Source organism: Corythoichthys intestinalis, chromosome 7 (genome assembly GCF_030265065.1).
Source record: "Corythoichthys intestinalis isolate RoL2023-P3 chromosome 7, ASM3026506v1, whole genome shotgun sequence".
NCBI lineage: Eukaryota > Metazoa > Chordata > Actinopteri > Syngnathiformes > Syngnathidae > Corythoichthys > Corythoichthys intestinalis.
This window is the reverse complement of record NC_080401.1, coordinates 6,725,269-6,749,341: the sequence shown is the minus strand read 5'-3', so window position 1 is coordinate 6,749,341 and position 24,073 is coordinate 6,725,269. Positions and strand designations below refer to the sequence as shown.

Here is a 24,073-nt window from a genome sequence, read left to right as displayed (position 1 = left end):
GGATTGGAAGTGAACCTGTACAGTAATGCTCAAATGTTAAAGCAATGAGTGATCGGACTGATTTCTTTTTATTTCAGCAGCACAACACCTCCTGTTTGGCACCAGCAAACTTCTCAGCCCTCAACTCCTATCAAGCTCAACGCTCCTAATGCCCACAGTTCACCTCGGCGGGCACTGAAAGGACTGGATGTGTGCTCAGGGATCCACATGGAGACCAATAGCACAGATTTATCCTCCTTGTTGACAGAAAATGGCCACCTGGAGCACAGCCTGTTGGAGGCCATGGGGGACCTCAGTGTCCTGGACCTTGGTGGAGAGGGGGAACAACCTCCCCTGTTGCCTGAAAAGAGGCGAGTGAGTGAAGGTGTTGACCTTGGTTCCGGCTTGCCCTATCTGAGTGGGTTTTTCGGTCTTCACAATGAGAGCAGTCTCAACCTTTCTTTCTCATCACTGACCCCAGACACCTTGAGAGGTTTAGGTAGGACCCCATCGCCTGGAGCAGGTACGAATCCAATCTAGGCTACTTACTCTGGCAAAATGTTTTCATGGCTATACTGTATTTTATTTTTCTTCTTCATAAAACACAATTGAAAGACTGTAAAAGAGTGTTAAACAGATAGAAATCAGTTCAAAATCTGGAATTATGTCTTAAAGATATTGAGACTATCAATAATGATGTCAAAAATAGTTATTTTAGAAATCTGACTTAGGGCTGAATGTGTATCAGTGATCAGAAGCGAGTAGAGTAGCCAAATATTTTACTCAAGTAAGAGTACCGTAAAATAAACGTTGTCATCCAAAAATACTTACTCAAGTGCAAGTAAAGATATTAAAAAATGGTGAAAAGAATACTCAAGCAATTAGTAACATTGTGAATAACTCCTTAAAATTTCATATTTTTTTTTAAACGATGTTTTTTTCCTCAGCACAACATCATCTATACAGTGGGGCAAATAAGTATTTAGTCAACCACTAATTGTACAAGTTCTCCCACTTGAAAATATTAGAGAGGCCTGTAATTGTCAACATGGGTAAACCTTAACCATGAGAGACAGAATGTGGGGAAAAAACAGAAAATCAGATTGTTTGATTTTGAAAGAATTTATTTGCAAATCATGGTGGAAAATAAGTATTTGGTCAATACCAAAAGTTCATCTCAATACTTTGATATGTACCCTTTGTTGGAAATAACGGAGGCCAAACGTTTTCTGTAACTCTTCACAAACTTTTCACACACTGTTGCTGGTATTTTGGCCCATTCCTCCATGCAGATCTCCTCTAGAGCAGTGATGTTTTGGGGCTGTCGCTTGGCAACACGTATTTTCAACTCCCTCCTCACCCCGCACTGTCAAAATGATAACAACAACGGTCAGCAAAAATCCCAGAACCACACGGGGGGACCTAGTGAATGACCTACTGAGAGCTGGGACCACAGTAACAAAGGCTACTATCAGTAACACAATGCGCCACCAGGGACTCAAATCCTGCACTTCCAGACATTTGGATGATCTAGAAGAGGACTGGGAGAATGTGTTATGGTTAGATGAAACCAAAATAGAACTTTATGGTACAAACACAGGTTCCCCTATTCGGAGGAGAAAGAATACTGAATTGCACCATACCCACTGTGAAGCATGGGGGAGGAAACATCATGCTTTGGGGATGTTTTTCTGCAAAGGGACCCGGACGACTGATCTGTGTAAAGGAAAGAATGAATGGGGCCATGTATCGAGAGATTTTGAGTGAAAATCTCCTTCCATCAGCAAGGGCATTGAAGATGAGACGTGGCTGGGTCTTTCAGCATGACAATGATCCCAAACACACAGCGGCTTTGTAAGAAGCATTTCAAGGTCCTGGAGTGGCCTAGCCAGTCTCCAGATCTCAACCTCATAGAAAATCTGTGGAGGGAGTTGAAAGTCTGTGTTGCCCAACGACAGCCCCAAAATATCCCTGCTCAAGAGGAGATCTGCATGGAGGAATGGGCCAAAATACCAGCAACAGTATGTGAAAAGCTTGTGAAGAGTTACAGAACACGTTTGGCCTCCGTTATTGCCAAGAAAGGGTACATAACAAAGTATTGAGACAACTTTTGGTATTGACCAAATACTTATTTTCCACCATGATTTGCAAATAAATTATTTAAAAATCAAACATTGTGATTTTTTTTTTCCAATTCTGTCTCTCATGGTTGAGGATTACCCATGGTGACAATTACAGGCCTCTCTAATATTTTCAAGTGGGAGAACTTGCACAATTAGTGGTTGACTAAATACTTATTTGCCCCACTGTAACTCCTTAAAATGTCATTTTTTTAAACTATGGTATATATTTTTTTCCTCAGCACAACATCATCTATATGAACTGTTATTATTACACTAGTATAATTGGTCAAAGAAATACACAAAAATAATTGAAATTCCAAGTAGAAAATCTATCAAGAGAAGGAGTGTCCTCTGGTGGAGAAAACATATTTCCTACGATGAAAAGCAAAGTCATATCTCAGTTTTTCCGTGGTCTATAGGTGCCTAATTAAAACTGAGAGAGAGGTTAAAATCCACGCTTTCCATTAATGTTGGCTCTACGTCAAATAGTTTTATTTTAACAGCGCTTTAAAGACGCCATGTGATTGAACAGGCCGGCGTAATCATACGACTTCTGACTGCAAGTTTGAGGGTGTTTATGTGACAGTATTGTTGCAGCTGACTGATATAATGGACTTATGTGATTATTGTTGTGACGTCTCATTGGAGAAACTAGTAAAGCCACTTTCGGAATCTCTGGCAAAAATAACGTCAAATCTAATGTGTAGAATAAAGAAGAAAAATGTAAAGACTCGTGTAGCCTAAAGTAGCGGAGTAAGAGTAGCTTTAACTTCACAAATATACTCAAGTGAAAGTAAAAATGTAGTAAAAGGGTACGTTTACTCCGTTACATTTACTTGAGTAACTTTCTGAGAAAAATGTACTCAATAGTTTTACCAAGCCATACTTTTACTTGTGTAGATTTGTGAAGAGGAAACGCTACTCTTACTCTGCTACTTTGGGCTGCTCTCGAGTCGCTACTTTTCTTCTCTCATTATTTTTACCAGCACAACAGCTCACCCAGTCTCACCAATCAGACGCAGCAACAATATTCACATGACTCCATTATACCAATTAGATGTAACAACAGATACATCACCATACACAACATGAGCTTACAGTCTTAAGATCATGTCGGTGTTCTAACATCAAAACAAGTCTTTTAAGTGCCATAAAAAAAGTATTCCAGATAGAGCGCTGCCGTCAAAAATAAAACTGCGGATTTCAAACTCTCTCCTAGTTTTTATTTGGCACCAATTGACCACAGAAAAGCAGAGCGAGTTTTAGTTTCATGGTGGAAAATGTGTTTATCCACTGGAGGATAATCATCCTCCCGGGACGAGTAATTTTCATTTCTATTTCATCAGTCAGAGTTCAATGATTCTGGGATATTTTTTGGCCTAACATGGTCATCTAATAGGTTATAGTATAATAATAATAACAACAATTCATATGGGTGACCTTATGACGTGGAAAAAATTTGCTATTGTCATGAAAATAAATAAGATATAAGAAATTACTCAGTGCTTGAGTAGTTTTTCCATCAAATACTTTCTTATTGTACTTGAGTTTTTTTTTTTTGATGACTACAGGTACTTTGACCTGGACTTGAGTACTGTATTTTTCGGACTATGAGTCGCAGGTTTTTTCATAGTTTGGCAGGGGTGCGTCTTATACTCTGGAGTGACTTATGTGTGATTATTTACGGTCAGGTCGGGCTGACTTCTCTGTCGCTAACTTTTTAAAAATAAATAATTATTAAATATATATTCATAGATTTATACTAAAATGATGTATGAATGGTAAATAAATTAATAAATAATAAATAAATAATAATGAATCATAAATAATTTGGATAAAACAGAGAAGGCACTGTGCATGCCTGTGCACTTGAACGTAGTGGGTCTCTTTTCAATCTACCCCTCCCAGCGCCCTCCATGACCATCGTGGTATTTCCTTTTCGATTAGGAGCAGCTATACAAGTGAAAAACAAACTAAAGACAGGGGAATTGAAAAGCAAACAACTGCGGTAGGAGTGGGATATGGAAAGGATTCAAATTGATTGTTGAAGGTGCTATAGGGAAACCTGTGTTGGCTTCGCTCAATGTAAATGAATGTGACACTTTGGTCTCATACGAGAAATATATTTAACAAACTTTTCCAGCATTATTTTGTTGTGTAAATGCATTTATAATAATCATAAAAATGTGTAGACTATTTAAACTTTGAGAAAACTTGCATTTTTTTTCCTGCCAACTCGAGGAGATTAAAATAAATGTCAACTCCACTATCGGCCTGTGAGAACAGACACACAAATATAAAAGATGTTGATGTTTATTGAAAATCCATCTTAAAGTCTTGTTTAACTGGGAGAATGTTACAAAAGACAGGCTTTAATTTGTTATCATTATGCATATATACACCTCATCGTCACAAACGTGATCACACAAAACGCAACCACGCATCGCATCCCCGCATCGCATCCCCGCATTTCCCCCTTCTCCCGAGTCCTCACAAATAAAACATAAAATTTCATTTTTTTTTTCGGGCTCGTGCTTACAAATAAAACATAAAATTATGTTTTTTTTTTCGGGCTAGGGTAAGCAAATCAAGTTAATTGATCGGGCTTGGGACGCGTCGGGCTTTAATACCCGCGGGCCAGTTGGGTCGGGCTGGATTTTTTAGGCCCGATCTAACTTCTAGCGTCATGTAATGTTAGCATACCGTACACCTATTGAGCCTGTTGTTTTCTATCGTATTTTAAATTGCCTTTCAAAATGACATGTCTGTGCTGGATTCTATCAAATAAATTTCCCCCAAAAATGCGACTTATACTCCGGTGCTACGTATAGTCCGAAAAATACGGTAATATTATTTGAAAGTAACGCCACTCTTATTTGAGTGTAATTTTTGGCTTTTCTAACCCTTTCTGGTTACTAGCCACCTCTGTTAGTGACAGATGAGCTAAGAATAGGCTACTGCAGGAGTATTTTATGCTGATTTTTTTGATGATGATGACTGGTTACACACAGCCACACACAACATCTGTTGTGATTTGAAATTTAGTGACCCATTCTGTTTACTTTTTAATGTTTTAGAGTTTGCCAGTAAACAGGACACTGTGAAGTTTGTTCAGGACACTTCCAAGTTTTGGTATAAACCTGACATTTCCAGAGACCAAGGTAAATCCAAGCCCATATCCAACCCATGTAAAGCACGTATTTTAACTGTTGCTTTATCATTGTACTCCTGCTTCTCGTTACAGCGATTGCAGTGTTAAAGGATAGAGAACCAGGCTCTTTTATTGTCAGAGACAGTCATTCATTTCGTGGGGCGTATGGATTGGCAATGAAAGTAGCAACTCCCCCTCCATCTGTGTTGCATCAAAGTAGAAAAGGTGGGTTTAAAATGAAAAGAACGTTATATAGTGGTCAATTGTGCAGAATTGGCTCTATTGTGAGCATACATTTTCAGATGTTTAATGTAGTAATAACAGTTAAATCAATCAATCAAGGAGAATTGTAGTGTATAAAATGTAATAAATTTTACATAGTTTTTCAAATTTAACAAAAAGTAATCTGGTTAATCTGGGAGATTATTTCCTGCAAAACGTTGGAATGTATGTCAATGCTTGTTGTGAATGTAAGAATACATGTAAATGTGCAATGTGTGTTTTTGTAGTTGGAGATCCGTCCAATGAGCTGGTGAGACATTTCCTGATAGAGTGTACGCAGAAAGGAGTCCGCCTCAAAGGCTGTCCCGATGAGCCATTCTTTGGTGAGAATACCATTGCTGTTACCGATATGTCCTTGATATTTTCAAATAATTAATCATTATCAATCAATCATTAATCAACTGATCAAATAATTACATTATTTGATCTTAAAATCCACATGTAAGTATCAGGCACTGGCCGGCATGGGCATCGCTAGACATATTTCACTGGGGCAAGAGCCCCATTATTGATCTGAAGTGCCCCAGTGGCCAAATTTCAGCGGTAAAAAAAAACAAACTTTGCCGTTTTAAGTCTGCATTGCATAATATACGTATATTTAATATGCTCATATTACTCTATTCACAATCTGCACATTGCTTCTTATTATGGTAAACTATGCACGTAACTTTGGCGATGATAGCATATGAGTTGACACTTCTGCGAAGTACCTTCGGTAGATATGCTGCGTTCACGTGTGTCGGGAGATCTGAGTTCCCAAGTTTAAAAATCGTTCTGATGTGTTATAAAGTAGTACTGTGGGATAAAAACATGGTTGCGACAAAGAAGAGTAGCCTATTTTAATGGTCCAACCATACATTTTATATTGAGTGACTGTTTAGCACTTTTTATAATAGTTTTTTTTTTTTTTTTTACTTCAACAAGACGTGAATGCAGCATCAATATACAGTAATTGTGCGTGCGCTAAACTGCCAGTCATACAGTCGACGGTGCAAATTACCTTATAGCCCCGAATATAAGATGGTGTTTTTTGCATTGAAATAAGACTGAAAAAGTAGGAGTCGTCTTATATTAGGGGTCTAGACATTATACCCATTCACGATGCTAGATGGCGCCAGATATCATTAAAGCAAATGCTGAATTTAAGGAGTAATGTTCTGTCATGACAGATGTCAGCTACTCTGAAGTTTAACCAGTTTGCATTATTTTATTGCAATGTTTTTCCTTATTCAGATTTGTTTCAAGACTACAGTTACAGTTAGACCTCATTTTGATGGTTAATGCAGTTATTGCAATTTGGTTGTTTTATCACAATAGATTGGTTTATTTACATTTAAAAAAACAGAAGCCATTCATTTACGAAAGTGATTGCACTTTAGTTTACCTATTTAAATGTTCAGATATTAAGATTTGAATGAGGCAAAATAACATGCTTTTTCTCTCAAATATATTGTTATAATCATTTGTTTCAGATGTACTGTAATTATTTTCTGTATAAAAATTAATTTGGTGTTCAAAAAGTCTTTTTTTCAAATTTAAGTCTTGAAAAAGAGGGGGTCGTCTTATAATCAGGGCCGTCTTATATTCGGGCCAATACGGTACATCGTCCTACCTGCTTTACAGTTTAGTGCCAGATAAACTGCCCATTCTTGTTTTTCGGTTTTTACGTCTGTGTTGATGTTCGTTTGGTCGCCTATTCCCATGAATTTTCAATTTAAATGGTTCAACTTTACTCTTACCGGTTGACATACCTGTCAACCCGAGGCCATTGGCAATCTTACAAATAGTGATGTATGCCCTGACAAATTGGTGACTAATCTTACAAAGTTGTATATAGCGTGCAATATGAAACAAAAATAAAACTCAATTTTTAAAATAATATGAATTTATTGGTATTATTGTAACATATAACCTGGTGCACTCACAGAACAATCAATATCTTCAGCTACATCATGATTACGAAGATTTAACAGTGACTTTCGTTATAATTCTATGTAGCATTTTTGGCAATTTCTGTCATGTCTTTGGATGGCTGCACATCAGCTCGCAATTCAGTTTGACTAGAAGGTAGTTCGTTAGCGTGTCCAATAATTAATTAAAAAGGTCAATTGATAAAATTAACTTACCGATGCAATCTTTGAGTCAGGGAACATTTCTTTTGCTAATTGTGAGAAGTGATCAGCAATAGTTGCGGGCAAATTGTGTTCGGCAACAAATTGGCACAATAAAATCTCCACTTTCGTCACTTTTCATTCTGCAGACTTCATCTTTATAACCAGTGTTGTTAATCTTACTTTTAAAAAGTAATTAAATACAGTTACAAATTACTTTTCCAAAAAGTAATTGAGTTAGTAACCACCTGAATGTAAGACTAATTAGTTACTTGGCAAAGTAACTGTTGTTACCTTTCATGATTTATTTTTTTCCCCATTTTTTCAAAAAAAAAAAAAAAAAAAAAAAATCAACTGTTAAAGTTGTTAAAATTGCTCCCGTTTTTGCATTAGTTCCCTTCTGTCTACTTTCGACATGTGAAAGGCTCAAAACTGTTTCATCATTTAAAGATAGATTCAAGTCAAGATTTTGCCGATTTAGGATTATTTTAGATAAAAAGTTACTTAGGTTCGCTAGGAAAGTTCACTACAACAGAGCCTTTCAGAGAAGTCTACTGCTTTAAAATGGTGGCTGTTTACTAACGCTGCCGAGTCTGTCATTTCGCGTGTAGTTCTATATGCATGTGCTATCTAGGCGTAGATTGTAGGCTGTCAGCTACAGTCGGGAAATATTGGAGCCACCTAGCCTAGCATCGCGTTTGCTACAGAGTCACAACAAACACTCCTCTCTCCGTGTCTCTGACTTTTCTCGCGTCATTCAATCAACGTAGTAATGCATAGTAACGCACATTGTCTCGTTGCCGAAACGGTGACAAAATCCGAACGGAGAATGAGGGATGTTTTTTTTTATTTTTTTATATTAAAACAAAAAAACAAAAAACATGAACGGTAACACTAGTTACTTTTTCAAGTAATTAATTACGCTTACCTTCAGGTAACTGAGTTCCTAACTCAATTAATTTTTGGGAGAAGTAATTTGTAACTAATTAATTAATTTTTAAAAATAAGATTACCAGCACTGGTCATAAAGATGAAATCTGCAGAATGAAAAGTGACGAAAGCCGAGATTTCATTCTGCCAATTTGTTGCCGAACACAATTTGCCTGCAACTATTGCTGGTCACTTCTCAGAATTAGCAAAAGAAATGTTCCCTGACTCAAAGATTGCATCGGTAAGTTAATTTTATCAATTGACCTTTTTAATTTATAATTGGACACACTAACGAAATACTTTCAAGTCAAACTGAATTGCGAGCTGAAGTGCCATGAAGTGCAGCCATCAAAAGACATAATTCCAAAAGTGCTACCTACAATTATAACAAAAATCACTGTTAAATTTTAGTAATCATGATGTAGCTGAACAATGTGTGACAATATTACCAATACATTCATATTATTTTAAAAATTGAGTTTTATTTTTCTTTCATATCGCATGCTATATAAAACGTTGTAAGATTAGTCACCAATTTGTAAGGGCATACGCCACTATTTGTAAGATTGCAAACGGCCTCGGGGTGACAGGTATGCATAACGATAAAAGAAGTATTTCACTTGTAAATGGAATGGATTTTTTTTTTTTTAACTTGAGTTCACTATTGTCGGGAGTTTTATATGGCTGACGCGCGCTCCCTACTGGTTGCTCTTATTAGGTGCAGTCATTGGTTCCATTTTCTCAAACACGCTCTCTCTCGGCTTTTTTTTTTTTTTTTTTTTTTTTGTCCTCTTGTTGTCTAATGTTCCTTGTTGACTTTGGATTTTTCTGTTAGGGAGCCTGACTGCTCTGGTGTGTCAGCATTCCATCACTCCTCTTGCTCTGCCTTGCAAACTCATTCTGCCTGACAGAGGTAAGATGATCATATGTAGAATGCTCATAAATTCCTGAAGAATGAACAACTTTGTATGATTATTATTCCCCTTCAACTAAATACAGTTTGCTCATAACAACCACACAACAAACATGACTACCGTTTATGACTGGATCCAGTTTTCAGACTTAAATGGTACTTCGTACTTTCTTTGTTAAAGACAAACACATAAGTGTTTAGTGTAAAATTCATTCAATTTACGAGACAGCATGAAGCTACTGTGTTTTTTTATGATCGAGACATCATTTGTGACTTTTTGTGTCTGTCAGATCCGTTGGTGGAAATGAGTGACTCTCCTGCAAAGACAGCAGCAAACTCAGCCGCTGAGCTACTAAAGCAAGGCGCAGGTAAAATAATAATAAGTGATAATGATAATAATAATAATGGGTGTTTTTTTTTTTTTTTTTTTAAAGAGAGCAGTGATTTTATTTTGAAAGCATTTCCCTAACTGAGGGTGCTGTGGCACGCTTGTGTTCTGTGAGAGATCATCTGGTACAGCCTGGGGTGTTGTAAGAAATAAATAATTAATTTATCTGAACATTATTTACAACAATTATTAAAAAAAAAAAAAAAAAAAAAAAAAAAAAAAAAAAAAAAAAAAAAGGCTGAAACTACACTGTAAAAAATTTCTGTGTAAAATAACGGTAAACAGTTACTTTAAAAAGTAATTAGTTATAGGTACTCACTGCTTCTTCCAAAAATTAATTGAGTTAGTAACTGAATTACTCTATAGTAAAAGTAACTAGATACCAGGGAAAGTAACTATTTCTGTTACTTTAAAAAGAAGTTGTTGTATGTCAAAGAATTTGAAATTTTCTGAGCAGTATTCGAGTCAGTTGAATAAAGAAGAACAGACAGGTAGTAGTGTTATAGAACCTTGTAATATTTATTGCACCTCACCAGCAACAGATTTATCCTACACTTGAAGTGCAACAAAAATAAACATATTTGAATTGCTTACCACAGATGTCGACAAAAGCTTTGCCCCAGAACATAAATTACACTTTACATGCACGTTCTTTCCTTGAATTTCGACCAACTTGAAATAGTGTTTATAGCTCCACCTCGTAAAGGACAAATTTGAATGCTCTGCCGTCATATCCCTCTGCATCTGTTTTGCGTGTGTGTGTTTGCCACATGCGCTGTTCCGGTTTGTGTGTGAAAACACCGATGTTCGGCCATTGCTTACTACGCGGCGCAAGCATCCACACGCATGCGCACATCGGTTAGAAGCAGCGAGTACTATTTTTGTTTTTATTTAGTGATTTAGAACCTTTTCACTGCCTCAAAGATACTATTTGCACGTATTACCCTCTCATACTTTTAACCATTGTGTTTTTTTGTGTTACGCTTTGGAGCAGTTGACCTCATTAGTCACGTAGCGTATTTAAACTGTCCGTATTTGATATAACTACACTTAAGTATTTTCTGCAGGCATTTTTTAGTACTTTATTCCTGTATGCATCTAAACAAAACAAGTTTAGAGCGCACGGTAGTACTTTGGGTGTCAAATTCGACTAACGTAGGACGTTTCGCCGATGTAAGAGATTTTGGCAGAACACCGGCTCTGAAGTACGTGCGCTATTAGGCACGAGCGTTTACGTCACAGAATGGCAGATCACGTGAGATTTGACAACAACGCAGCCATATTGGAAGCAGGTCTGGCTCGCGGGACATTAAACTTTAACTTGCCAGTTCGATAAGGAGACAAACTCGTTACAAAGGCGAAGAACAGATATGTGATCAAACTTAAGGATGTGAACAATGTTGACCCTTACGAGCAAGCTGAAGACAAATGGAGTAAAGATGTCGACGGGTTTCCACAATTACGTGAAATGGACATTCTGCTGTATTTGTTGTTTGGTGTATGTTATTAAACTCATTAGCGATTCCGAAATTACAAATCGCTACAAAGCTACGAACAGTTTTGCTGCGGATCGGTGCAGGACCTGCACATTATCACCCTATCAAACGGCAACTCCATCATTCTTGCAAAGGCAGGCTATGTGTGTTTACTATTTTCATTGCCATGAACCTGAACGCACCCCAAGTCTTGGATGCCAAATAAAAAGAGCAGAGTAGACTCGCTACGGCTGGTAGTTTCTTCAATTTATTCAAAGTAAGTAACGCACCGTTTTTGACCGTCAGTAACGGTAACGGCGTTGTACAACGGGAAAAATAATTAGTTAGATTACCCCGTTACTGAAAAAATAACGCCGTTATGTAACGGCGTTATTTATAACGGCGTTATTCCCAACTCTGGTTATTTTACAGTCTTGGTAATGTAAAAATGTTTCACAGTAATAGTCCGTAATCCAGAAAAACTGTTGATTCCTGTATTTCTAGAAAATACAGTAAAAGTCTGTCAGCAGGATTGCCATTACCAGACTGTTATTTTACAGTCTTGGTAATGTAAAAATGTTTAACAGTAGTAGTCTGTAATCCAGGAAAACTGTATATTTCTGTATTACTAGAATTCGCAGTAAAGAGCAGGCAACTGAGGAGCTGCAGTATGCTGCGGTTTTAACGATATACTGTTTTAACGGTGTTATTTGGGAAAATGACTTTACAGTCTATGAATGCATATATTTCCGTCTAGTTCAGAAAAAAATGCTGATGTCAGGTGCAAAACAGAACAGGTTTTATTTCACCGTGTTGGCAGGCAGTGAAAACGGACAGGAACTAGAGAGATGGTGCAGTCGGGTCGTGTAGGTCAGGCTGAGCAGGCTGGAAATCTGGCATAATTAGGTCAAGCAGGAGAGGTTGAGCTCAATGGAGTGCTGGCATAGTCTGGTCAAGCAAGACGGGCTAAGGAGGTTGATCGGGCTGTAGAGCTGGTGTAGTCGGGTCAAGCAGGACAGGCTGAGCAAGTTGATAGGGCTGGAACTCTGGCGTAGTCACTGTCGAGCAGGACAGGCTGGGTCAGAAGTGGTGAGCGGTCAGGGACAAACGACTAGCAGGATTGTGCTGAATTGTTGACGAACTGATACTGACTTTGGGAGGCCGTGCCCTAAATGCACAGGTGGTAACAAGTTGCAGGTGGCGGGAATTAGGAGTGATTGAAAGATTAATTCCATGATAGGTGGAGTGGTAGCAGGCTAAAGGCCGATTTATGCTTCTGCGGCCATGTCTACACCTAGCAGGGTTTTCTAAAACCGAGGATCCTGCCCTAATACATTGGGAAAAAAATAATTACGTTCACACCTGCAGGTTTGTAAAAAAATAAAAATATTTACCTTCCACAGCCAACCACATTCATTTTTAAGTACATTCATAACAATGCGCGAAAGATAATTGTCCATAATACCCCCATTCTTCGCATGGGTTCTTCAATATGAAGAAGCAAGAGTTTGTTAAAAAAAAAAAAAAAAATGGAAGCAAAAAAGCACCTAATTTACTCCAAATGTAAACACTGGTCTCATGTGTGACGTGTTTGTCGGAGCCAGTGACCTTTCCACAGTAATTCCCTGCCATACCACTGGATAGGTGTGGCTTTGTCTTTGTATGATTTTAGGGGACTGTTGTCGAATTCCTTTAATTTTCCTCCGGTCTTTGACAGCAATGGCAATGGAGATGGAACGTGTGTATTTACAGCTGCAGCTAATCAATATTAAACAAGAAATGTTGTCAATACAAATGTTGAAGCGTAGGTGACACAAAAGCTGTTTGCGAATGTTTGAAAATGGTGTTGTGCTGAATCGGAAACAACGTTCTAAGCGGACCAATCAAATTCCTTCGACGTTCACGTCACACGTGTTACGTGATGTGTAGTCAGGACTTTTTGGAGGTGCAGGTCAGGCTATAGCGTAGGGTCCTATTTGGGTCTGTGTTAACGGCGTAGGTCCGCCGTCACCGCTACGCAGAAGCATAAATCAGCCTTCAGGGTGATGGAATACTACAATTAGTGGAGAAGGGCCAGTTTAGATCAGAGTGTGGATACAACAAGAAACGTATAACATATGAGTAGAATAGAATGGAGGCGACGTCAAATAATATAATAATATAGCCTATAGGCCAACAAAACATCCAGTCTGGTGTTTGCATCGATGTAATTGTGTTGTAGTCTGAGGCTCAACTCCCATACATCATCCGCTACAGCTAATGCTAATGTATTTAGCTAACATTTGCAACATCAAAATTTAAAACTACTAACATAATCAAAACATAAACATGATAAATTTTAAATACATAATAATATAAATAGAGAAATAATTAAAAATAATATTTATCGTATTATATCCACTGTTGGATACATATGAGACACTCGGATTTTGCCTTTTTAACCGCTCACCGGCAAACACCTTTTCTTTCCCCAAAACATTCACTCAGCAGCATCTTTTGCAAAACAATAGAAAACTGCCCTCTATTGGCACTCCAGACGAATAAACATCAATATAATATTTCGCTATCCAGCCATCCTCTGAACTTTAGTTTAATATAAAACATTTTAGGTAATATGAGTAAGACTTAATTAACATAACCCTAACCCATTTATAAATTGGTACACATAAACCCCAATATAAGTTGAAGAATAAGCATTGAAGAGCAGCATATGTCATCTAAAGAAATTATGGGTAATTAGGTCCTCTAGGATTTGTTTGCAAATTATTTGCAGTGTCTAGGTATTTTAATTTAAATTGGCAAAAAACATAGTCTATATTGCCACAATGTAAAAGATGTCAGATTTCTGACCATGCTCCAATTTTCCAGTCAAAACTCAGTCTCCAAAAAATAATGTAGTGTCATGTAATTGAAACATTAACATACCGCTTACAGCATTTGTCGCTTTAATGTTGGTAACCCATAATGAATTGCTATCTACCCACAATGCATTGCTAACTACAGTGATAAACTGTTTAACACAAAAACGGCATTTCAGTGTTCAAAATTGGCTGTAAATTTACAGCAATTTTTTACAGTGATGTACGCCAGTGAGACATAGTGACAGGCAGAACCAAATGCTTTTCCATTAGATAACAGAGTACAAAAAACCCAGTGCATTGACTTACAGTACTGGCTTTCAAACAACATAATGAGTCATAATGTTTTATATTATACTGTTAGAAATTGGCATTTTAACATCCACAACAATAACCCTGCTACTTTTTTGGTTAATTTATGGATTTTAGCAGGCTAATGACCTGCATGTATTTTAGTTTTAGATATCTCATGAGACCTGCCTTTGATTTATAGCCCAATGTGGCCTAAATATGACCAAATATATTTTCCTAAAATTTGGTGGGTGCGGCTTTGAGTCAGGTGCGGCTTTCACCCATGGTACTCATAGTGAAGCCCAGATTTCATTCTAAGTGAGTACACATAAAATGAGGCAGAATAATCATTTTGGTGACAAATATCTAAAGTCGTTTTAGTCCCTTGGATTAAAAAAAAAAAAAAAAAAATGAATGAACACTACCTACAGTTGTGTTCAAAATTATTCAACCCCCACAGTAGATAAGTGTTTTTGCAAGTCTGACATGTATTTTTCATCTTCTTTATAATCACATTAAATAATGACATGTCAAATAGACAAATACAACTGAAATAACAAAAATATTTTTTGGAATATTCCAATTTATGGCCTTTCTGTGATTACTTCATTGACAAATCATCTTACATTGTGAGATGATATTAATAGGTAGATATGTTTGTCATTTTGGTAAGCTGCTTTTACTGTTGTATAATATTTCCTAATTGTAACAGTGTACACAGTTTTTATTTGACTTTCTTATACTTTTCGGTAGCATGTAATGTGTGGTACCTTGGCTCTGTGGATTTGGAGTCTTTGACGGGACACCAGGCAGTTCAGAAAGCTACCACGATGACACTGACAATGGACCCTCCGTTAGCTTCGACTGTTGTCCATTTTAAGGTGTCAGCGCAGGGCATCACACTCACAGACAACCAGCGGAAGTGAGTTTTCTATCTTGTCGTGACTCGTGACCAAATATACTAATCCTAGATGTGGCTGGCTCAGAATTTATATTGTCTCACCACATTTTTTTTCACCTAAGAATAAAGCTAAAACTAAAAAGTATGTTTTTTCCCTCCAGGCTGTTTTTCAGACGACACTACGCAGTCAATACAGTCATTTTCTGTTCGTTGGACCCGCAAGGCAGAAGGTGAGTCATGTGGCAGTTACTGTACAGCAAGACACAACACGCTCACAATCCTAGTTCAGGAATGGTCTTTACAAGTAAAAACAGATGTGGTAAACATTTTATTAGAAGCTTGACAAATTAAGAAGTCATCTGTGTTACCATTGGTGACTGATCGTGTTTTGTAATACCATTTACAGAAAGGGTACTTCCTAGTTTGGAGTGAGTTAGGCAAATATGTTAAGTATATATTTAATGTTTAGTTGTATAATGGCACAGTAGCAGGGAGTTATTGGCCCAAAGATTTGGTAGTGCTGTTACTGTGTTTGAGTAACTTTGCTTTTCAGATTTTTTAAAATAGAGAAATAACCACAATTAGAAAATAACAATGAACAGTTACTTGTTAAAGTGCATCTGTGAGGCGGTGTTGTTAGCATTTGAGCAACTCAAACGTTGCTGGAACTCATTTAAACAAACCATATAACAAGTTCACTAGGAGTATCATGCGGATGTATTGAACCGTTTCGGTTTTGTATGTTCGATTTGGTACTTGTTTTTTGTTTTGGATAAATCCAAAGTTGTGTGACATGATATGTTAAGCCACTTAACCCGCCACCATCCGACAATGAATTTTGTATCTACACAAAAGAAAATGAGCAACTAAATCTGTGCTTTCTGGAGAAAATGTGGAAATTTTAGCATTGTAGCAAAAAAAAAAAAAAAAAAAAACAACTTTAAACATCGATAATTACATCGATATTCAAGTTTTCAGTTTTGCACGTTACAATTTCATAGCTGTTTGATTTTCTTTTAAAGTGTATTTGAAATAACCTAAATGTGTCACATTAATTTATTTCCACAAGTTATGTTGCTTACATAAAAAAAAAAACAACAACAACAACATTTTAAGCTTTTTTTACTGCCTTTATTGTACCGAAAATTAACTGAACCGAGCACTCCAAGAAACCAAACCGAACTGAAATGACATTTTATTGTATTGTTATACCCCTAATCTTCACAGTAGGCATATACTGTATTCATTATCCTTTCTGAAAAAACTATTAGTCACGTAATGATGCGATATGATATCTCTGTGTATGTGTGCGATAATATTGGCCACACAATTATTCGGCTGATAAAATAAATTAATACCAGAAAAAGTATTGGTTTTGCATCTGTATGTAAATCTGTTAACACAGGGAAAGACCCTAATCACTCATGCTGCACAAATTAAATGAACATTAAATGGGAAAAAAAAAAAAAAAAGAATTAGAAACTCATTACATGTAAATACTGCGTCACCAGAAAGAAATAGTAACTAACAAAAGTAATAAAACACATAATTCTAATTAAAAATGTGTGCAAAAGCCCAGCAAAATGCACCTTGGGAATTGTTGTTGCATTGGTATGTCCGATGATTGCCTTGCGCGTATTTGCAATGTTTTTTGTTTGTATGTTTAATTGAACAATACAAAACTGGTTACCCCCTAGTGGCTTTTTAAGGTAACTAGTGTACTCCTTTTATTTCGTTATGTACATTTTGGCTCTTTTCAGTTTTATTTGATTTATATGGGACTTTTTTTTTTTTTTTCATTTTACCTAACGTAGAAGAGATTTAAATGTTTTGTAAAGAAGAATGGTTAATCACGTTAGATCACGGGAGGTTGCGTCCTTGGAAAGTAGATCTTGTGGCAAAAAACAATGAGCACCCGTGGTTTAGTGGTTGTTATTTCTAATTAATATGGATGTTGTTTTTCTGTAAGGGGTGCCTAAATGTATGCATTGGCCTATTTTTGTTTGTTTTGTAATAATTATTATGCACTTTCTGATTATCCCATAAACTTCATTTAACTTCTCAAATATTACTGTGTTCATCTGCTAAATGATATATTTAACATGGGCGGAGTTTGACTTTTGATGACTGTTGATGACCCCGAAACGCAGTGTCAGCAATAAAATTAATTTACAAGTAAAATAATACAAATAATATGTTGAAAATATGAGTTTTTTTTGTTTCCCATCATTTTTGAGGGGATTTCTAAATCAGGCTGCTTTGAACAGCTTTACTTTTCGCCAAGTTCGTCATCCATTGAATATGGTACGCCCGCCGGTGTTCTGTAAAATTTTGCATCCCATCAGAAATTTCAACGTTGTGTTAAAAACGGCTGCCAATACAGCGGTCACAAAGTAAACACTACAAACTTTATTTAAATAAAGAAATATTTACTTACGTTTGCTCATGGACGGACATGTAGAAAAGTTCTCCACGGACACATCCTACCATGTTAGCTGCACACAACAACTGCATGCCGCTCTTTCACTGTTTACGTGTTTGCTGTGTAGTTAAGCATTAATTTACGCCATATTCGTGTTGAACATGTATGTTTACAATGTTATTTGTTTAATTAGCACCTGTGGATAACATTGAGAGCCCAACTTAACGTAAAAGAGGGCTTTTTCACTGCCACAACAGCTTTGGGAGAAAAATATGAAAAGGGTGCAAAATTTGGCAGAACATCGGTGGTGTCTCTTTTGTACAATTAGCGTCTTTAGCGGGGCAAATTGAAACTCCGCTCACCATTTTGGCGGTGCTCTCTGGTGTTTCGTGGTCCGCGTTTTCAATCCTTGGTTCTTGCTCAGTAATTGTTGTCGCTTTTGAAAGCTCAGGTTTTAAAAAATTAGGTATGTCCTCATATATCCTTGCCTCTTCGGACCTCAGGTGGTTTTGGCTAAGCAAAGCAAAATTCACATGAGACATCTGTTCGAAAAAATAATTTTGACCCATTATAAAAATATTTTTTGTTCATTTCATTCATTGTTGTTTGTTTTATTGCTGTATAACCTTTATAGACAACATTTTACCGGAAAAATCATACATAGGAAAGCCAATTACATGCAAAGACACTTTTTGGCCACCAGGGGAGGCCATGCCCCCGCCCCCCCTTAAACTCCGCATATGATATTTAACTATTTGTTCCAAACAATCAGTGATTTACAAAGGAAAATCTTAAAAATAATCAGGGGCGCCCAAACCTTTACATACAACTGTATATAGTACATACAACCCCTAGCAAAAAGTATGGAATCACCAGTCACGGACGAGCACTCACTCATACATTTTATCATTTATCATTTTATCACAAACTCAGATAAAAAGCTTGAAAAAATAATGAATTAGTTCAAAAGTGCAATTCTTTAGCATTCAGAAACACTAAAAGAAATGAATAAAAAACATTGTGGTGGTCAGTAAATGTCGCTTTTATAGACCAAGTGTAGGGAAATATATATGGAATCACTCCATTCTGAGGAAAAAAAATATGGAATCAAGAGTCAAGAATCTGCATTGGACACGGTGTCAGGAGTCAAGAATCTGAATTGGACAAGGTGATGATGCTGGAACTTTGGTTTGGTGCTGTTCCAGTGAGATTTACAAAGATGACTGCCTGAAGAAAACATCAAAATTCCCTCAGTCCTTGAAGATATGGGTCTGCATGTCAGGCAAAGACACTGGGGAGATGGCTGTGGTTAAATCTTCAATAAATGCACAAGTTTACATGGAAATTTTGGACAGCTTTCTTATCCCTTCAATTGAAAATATGTTTGTCATTTTCCAAGATCACAATGCATCATGCCACAGAGCTAAAACTGTTAAAGCATTCCTTGGAGAAAGACTCATCCAGTCAATGTCATGGCCTGGAAATAGCCCAGATCTCGACCCTATTGAAAACCTGTGGTGAAAATGGAAAAAAGTGGTCCACAGCAAGGCTTCGACCTGCAAGGATGATCTGGCAACTGCGATCAAAGAGAGTTGGCACCAAATCGATGAAGAATACACATCAAGTCCACGCCTCAGAGACTGCAAGCTGTCATAAAAGCCAGAGGTGGTGCTACTAAATACTAGAGATGTGTTTTGATTGTTGTTTCTTTGTTTCTCATGATTCCATATATTTTCCCTCAGAATGGAGTGATTCTATATTTATTTCCCTGCACTTGCTCTATAAAAGTAACATTTACTGACCACCACAATGTTTTTATTCATTTTGTCTAGTGTTTCTGAATGCTAAAGAGTTTTTTTGAACTTTTGAACTAATTCATTATTTTTTCAAGCTTTGTTCTACATGATGTCTGACGCAGTGTTGGGCACGTTACTTTAAAAGAGTAATTAGTTACATTACTCACTACTTCTTCCAAAAAGTAACTGAGTTAGTAACTGAATTACTCTATAGTAAAAGTAACTAGTTACCAGGGAAAGTAACTATTTCCGTTACTTTAAAAAGAACTTGTTGTATGTCAAAGAATTTGACATTTTCTGAGCAGTATTCGAGTCAGTGGAAAAGAGAAGAACAGACAGGTAGTTAACTTGTTAGGTGCTTTCATCAGATTTGAATTGCTTACCACAGATGTCGACAAAAGCTTTGCACCGGGACAAAAATTACACATGACATGCAGGTTCTTTCCTTTAATTTTGACAAACTTGAAATAGTGTCTTTATCTCCACCTCTTAAAGGACAACTTTTCTTCTGAATGCTCTACCATCCCGACCCTGTGCATCTGTTTTGCGTGTGTGTGTTTGCCGCACCCGCTGTTCTGGTTTGCTTGTGAAATCACCGGCTCTGATTGGCTTATCACGACACATGACTCTAACCCTCAGCCAATCACAATCACTTCCATCGCATCTCTCGATGGGCATTCAGGTAGGCTCGTTTCCCGATAATTCACGTCACCTTCAAAGCGTTTGCCGTCCTCAAGATGGAAGCAGAATTATTGCTGGCTGACAGTGGGAGATGGGAACGTGGCTAGCATCAGTTATAGCAAACACAGAAACGTTACCAAACTTTGGAAAGCATTGTCTAATTGAATGAGCAGGGACAAACAGCATGGAGTCAGAAGTACGTGCGCTGTTCTCGAACCTAAACGCACCCCAAGTCTTGGATGAAAAATCAACAGAGCAGAGTCGACTCGACACGGCTGGTAGTTTCTTCAATTTATTCAGAGTAAGTAAAGCACCGCTTTTGACCGTCAGTAACCGTAACGGCGTTGTAACGGCGGAAAAAGTAATTAGGTAGATTACCCCGTTACTGAAAAAAATAACGCCGTTACGTAACGGCGTTATTTATAACGGCGTTACTCCCAACACTGTGTCTGAGTGAGTGCTCACCCGAGACTGGTGATTCCACACTTTTTGCGAGGGGTTGTATACTGAAGACTCATAGCACACTTTTTGAATCATAAGTTTTAAGATTGTGTATGCATTTTTGTGCATAATTGTTCTCTAAACTGCAGCTGTTAACAAATATTTTGTTCCAAACAGATGGACAAGAGGCAGCGGTTCAAATGCAAAGTAAGTTTTTTTCACTGACCATATGAGATTGGTGTAATGAATGAACAAATAATTCCAGGAACCTGGGGGAAAATTCCATTCACATTTTTATTTGTTGAAAGTGAATACCGTATACTGTACAGTGCATCAGTTTTGACATACATCAAGCTTCAACTTCCCCTAAATGTCAAAGTTGTTAATCATTTTCCTATCAAATCAAACCCCCCTTTTTTGCAGTCATTTAAATGTATTTGAAGACTCTGTTCTCACAATCCAATGTCCTTGTTTGTCTTTCTTCCAGAATATTTGGGTTTGTAGCCAGGAAATCTCAGACTGAGACTGAAAATATTTGCCATCTGTTTGCTGAACATGACCCAGAACAGCCAGCGAGCGCTATCGTCAACTTTGTTTCAAAAGTCATGATTGGGTCACACAAGAAGTGAACAGAAGGGGTCATAAGTGTGTCAAATAATTGAAACGGAGTGGTCCTTATTTGACACCTCATTATAGTGACATTCAAAAATGGGCACCTGAAGAAGAACATATCAGTTAACAAGAACTGAAGAGTTAATACTCAAAACCCTCAAATCACATTCTCAATATTGCTGCTGTTAGGCGGAATCCTTGTATTTTATCTCCCCAAAAATTACGTTTCAGCCAAAAACTAAGAAAAAGGCATGTTAGTATTTGTCATAGATGTTAATAATGTGTGTACTGCAAGAAAAATCCGACAGAGGGAGCCAAAGCTTTTGTTTATAATGTAAATTCTACAGAGGGTTGAAACCATAGCGCTCTTTGTAATGCTATACGTCAATTGTTGTATAATGATAGTCACAACAAGTATAAATAAACAATTAACATAAATATGTCAATAATTTTATTGGTAAAATTGTTATTTGTTTTAGCTTTTACACGTCTTATTCAATGCAATAAATACAATAGTAAAGTCTAGCAAAATGATTCATTATCTTGTATAGGCCGTATGTATATTTATATTTTCTATTTATCCATATGTATAAAATTATCCCCCCCCCCCCCCCCCCAAAAAAAAAAAAAACTACTTAGCTATGGCTGTCACAAACTGTATTTTTGTACATAAACATGCATTATACATTATGATAAATGGTGTACCTCAGAATTTGTGCAATTATGTCACTTGTTTTTACTGTAATCTGATGTATTCTGTAGAGCATTAAAAATACTCTGCCTTGTGTCACAATTTCATCGTGTAGTAACAAATTTATCATATTAAACAGTTCTCAGAGAAAATGCAATTTTGATTGCAAAAATGGCTTTCACGTTCCAGCACTATAATGAAAAAAATATGTTTCTCTATGGCTTGTAACATCAGGTCAATGTCTGATGAAAAATGAGTCGGTCCCTGTATCTTAAATTTAAATGGAGGAAAGAAACATGATTCCTGTCAAGTTTATAAGAAAAGAAGAAAAGTTTTATTTACTCAGTTTTTTATTTATTTATTTATTTAATTTAAAAACCTGTCCTGTTCAGCTGTTTGACATGGAGAACGGAAGTCTAAGTGTCCGGTTGGTCTGAACAGTTTTAACGTTTCACATTGAGAGTATGACATACTCCCATTGTGATCATACAACATACCTCGTTTATTATGACCAAGCAGCGAATACGAAGGGGTTATGGTTGAACAGAAGAAAAGAAACACATTAGCCCATGTGTAGAGTAGAAAGAAAAGAAACACAACAACAAGAAATACATTGAACGTCTACACTAACTATTAATATGTTAGTGCTATCGTCAGCTAGCTGTATTTCCGGTTGACACCATGTGGGGGGCCTGTTGACCAGCGAAAGAAGAGGACCGGGAGTCTATAAGCTAAGTGATTGAAAGGGGTAGAGTGTACACAAATCAGCTCGGTGATCTAGAACCCAGTAATCGTGTGAATCCCTTGTGAGTGTAAGCCCATTGGCGACCGACCCTACGCCGCCCCATCGTCACTCCCGGCACCGGGATCCCCACCCGAGCCCCCAATCACATCCATATCCATACATTTTATTTACTCAGTTTGATAAGTCTTTATGTTAGTCATGTTGATCGATTAGTTTTGAAAAAAAAAACAAACTCATGTATGTAGCCAAAACCTGCTTTTTGTGAATATTTGGCTGAAACTTTCACATGATTTAGCCTCCCGGTACATGTCTTGCCAATAGGTGACAGTAAGCATATATATATTTTTATAACAACGTTAAGCGTGTCACTACCCAATTGTGACTGGCTACCGGATTGCTACTGCACAGGTACGAACCAACGCCATTTTCTCTTGAACATTGACAGCTGATATCGATATGTACGTGTTACATTAAATGATAAAAAACATTGTGAGGTGATATATATATTTATATATATTTAAACCATCCAATGAGTATGCCATAAGTAGAAATAAAGACAATGCATTCATATGTTGAAAACATTTTAATGTACATGTGTAGAATATAAACTATACCCACAAATGCAAATACAGGTAGTCCCCGGGTTACAAATGAGTTCCGTTCCTACGCTGGCGACGTAACCCAAATTTAATCTGAAATTGGAATTAACCCCCTAAATCTCAAAATAACTATTCAAAAACATTTACTATATGTCATATTAATAAAATCAAGTAAAATAAAAAAAGATACTGTACTTACCATCAATGCTGGTGGATGGTGAAAAAGGTACACTGAGTACTGACTCGTTCACAAATGGGGACACAAGAATTCTTGTTTCACTGATGTTTACTGTAATTTTACTTCTATGCGACGGACCTAAACTCTGGTCTGCTAGTGAACAAACAGGTAAGTCGAAGCTTATTTAGAGCTTGATTTCAGCAATTTAGACAAGGTCGCGCTGCTTATGCTACAACTCTACTTCCTTAGTAGAAAACAGACAGCGTCCTGATTGGGTGTGCGTTTACTGTAATTAAACTGATACATTTTACCATTTAAATTTAACATGTAAACAAATTATTATTCACAATATAGTCCCAAGAATGGATGTTGTGGGGCTGTTGTGGCTGACACGTCTCTACAACATCTCATGGACATCGGGGACAGTGCCTCTGGATTGGCAGACCGGGGTGGTGGTTCCCCTTTATAAGAAGGGGGACCAGAGGGTGTGTTCCAATTATAGAGGG

The 24,073-nt window shown here is 37.1% G+C and overlaps 1 protein-coding gene across 2 annotated transcripts in view; it reads left to right on the top strand.

Annotated features, from left to right (window-relative positions):
• Positions 1 to 21,965, top strand: part of tns3.2 (tensin 3, tandem duplicate 2) — a 71,497-nt gene extending 49,532 nt beyond the window's left edge. The window contains exons 7-16 of one of the 2 annotated variants that reach the window (XM_057841168.1): positions 81 to 502; positions 5,180 to 5,263; positions 5,347 to 5,478; positions 5,763 to 5,858; positions 9,412 to 9,489; positions 9,780 to 9,857; positions 15,255 to 15,423; positions 15,564 to 15,632; positions 20,920 to 20,949; positions 21,230 to 21,965. In XM_057841168.1, the coding sequence (XP_057697151.1) occupies positions 81 to 502; positions 5,180 to 5,263; positions 5,347 to 5,478; positions 5,763 to 5,858; positions 9,412 to 9,489; positions 9,780 to 9,857; positions 15,255 to 15,423; positions 15,564 to 15,632; positions 20,920 to 20,949; positions 21,230 to 21,371 (1,300 nt within the window). In that variant the 3' untranslated portion in view covers positions 21,372 to 21,965. Of the gene's footprint in view, positions 1 to 77; positions 503 to 5,179; positions 5,264 to 5,346; positions 5,479 to 5,762; positions 5,859 to 9,411; positions 9,490 to 9,779; positions 9,858 to 15,254; positions 15,424 to 15,563; positions 15,633 to 20,919; positions 20,950 to 21,229 lie in introns of both variants that reach the window. The other variant, XM_057841167.1, reaches the window with a different exon arrangement.
• The last annotated feature ends 2,108 nt before the right edge of the window (positions 21,966 to 24,073 follow it).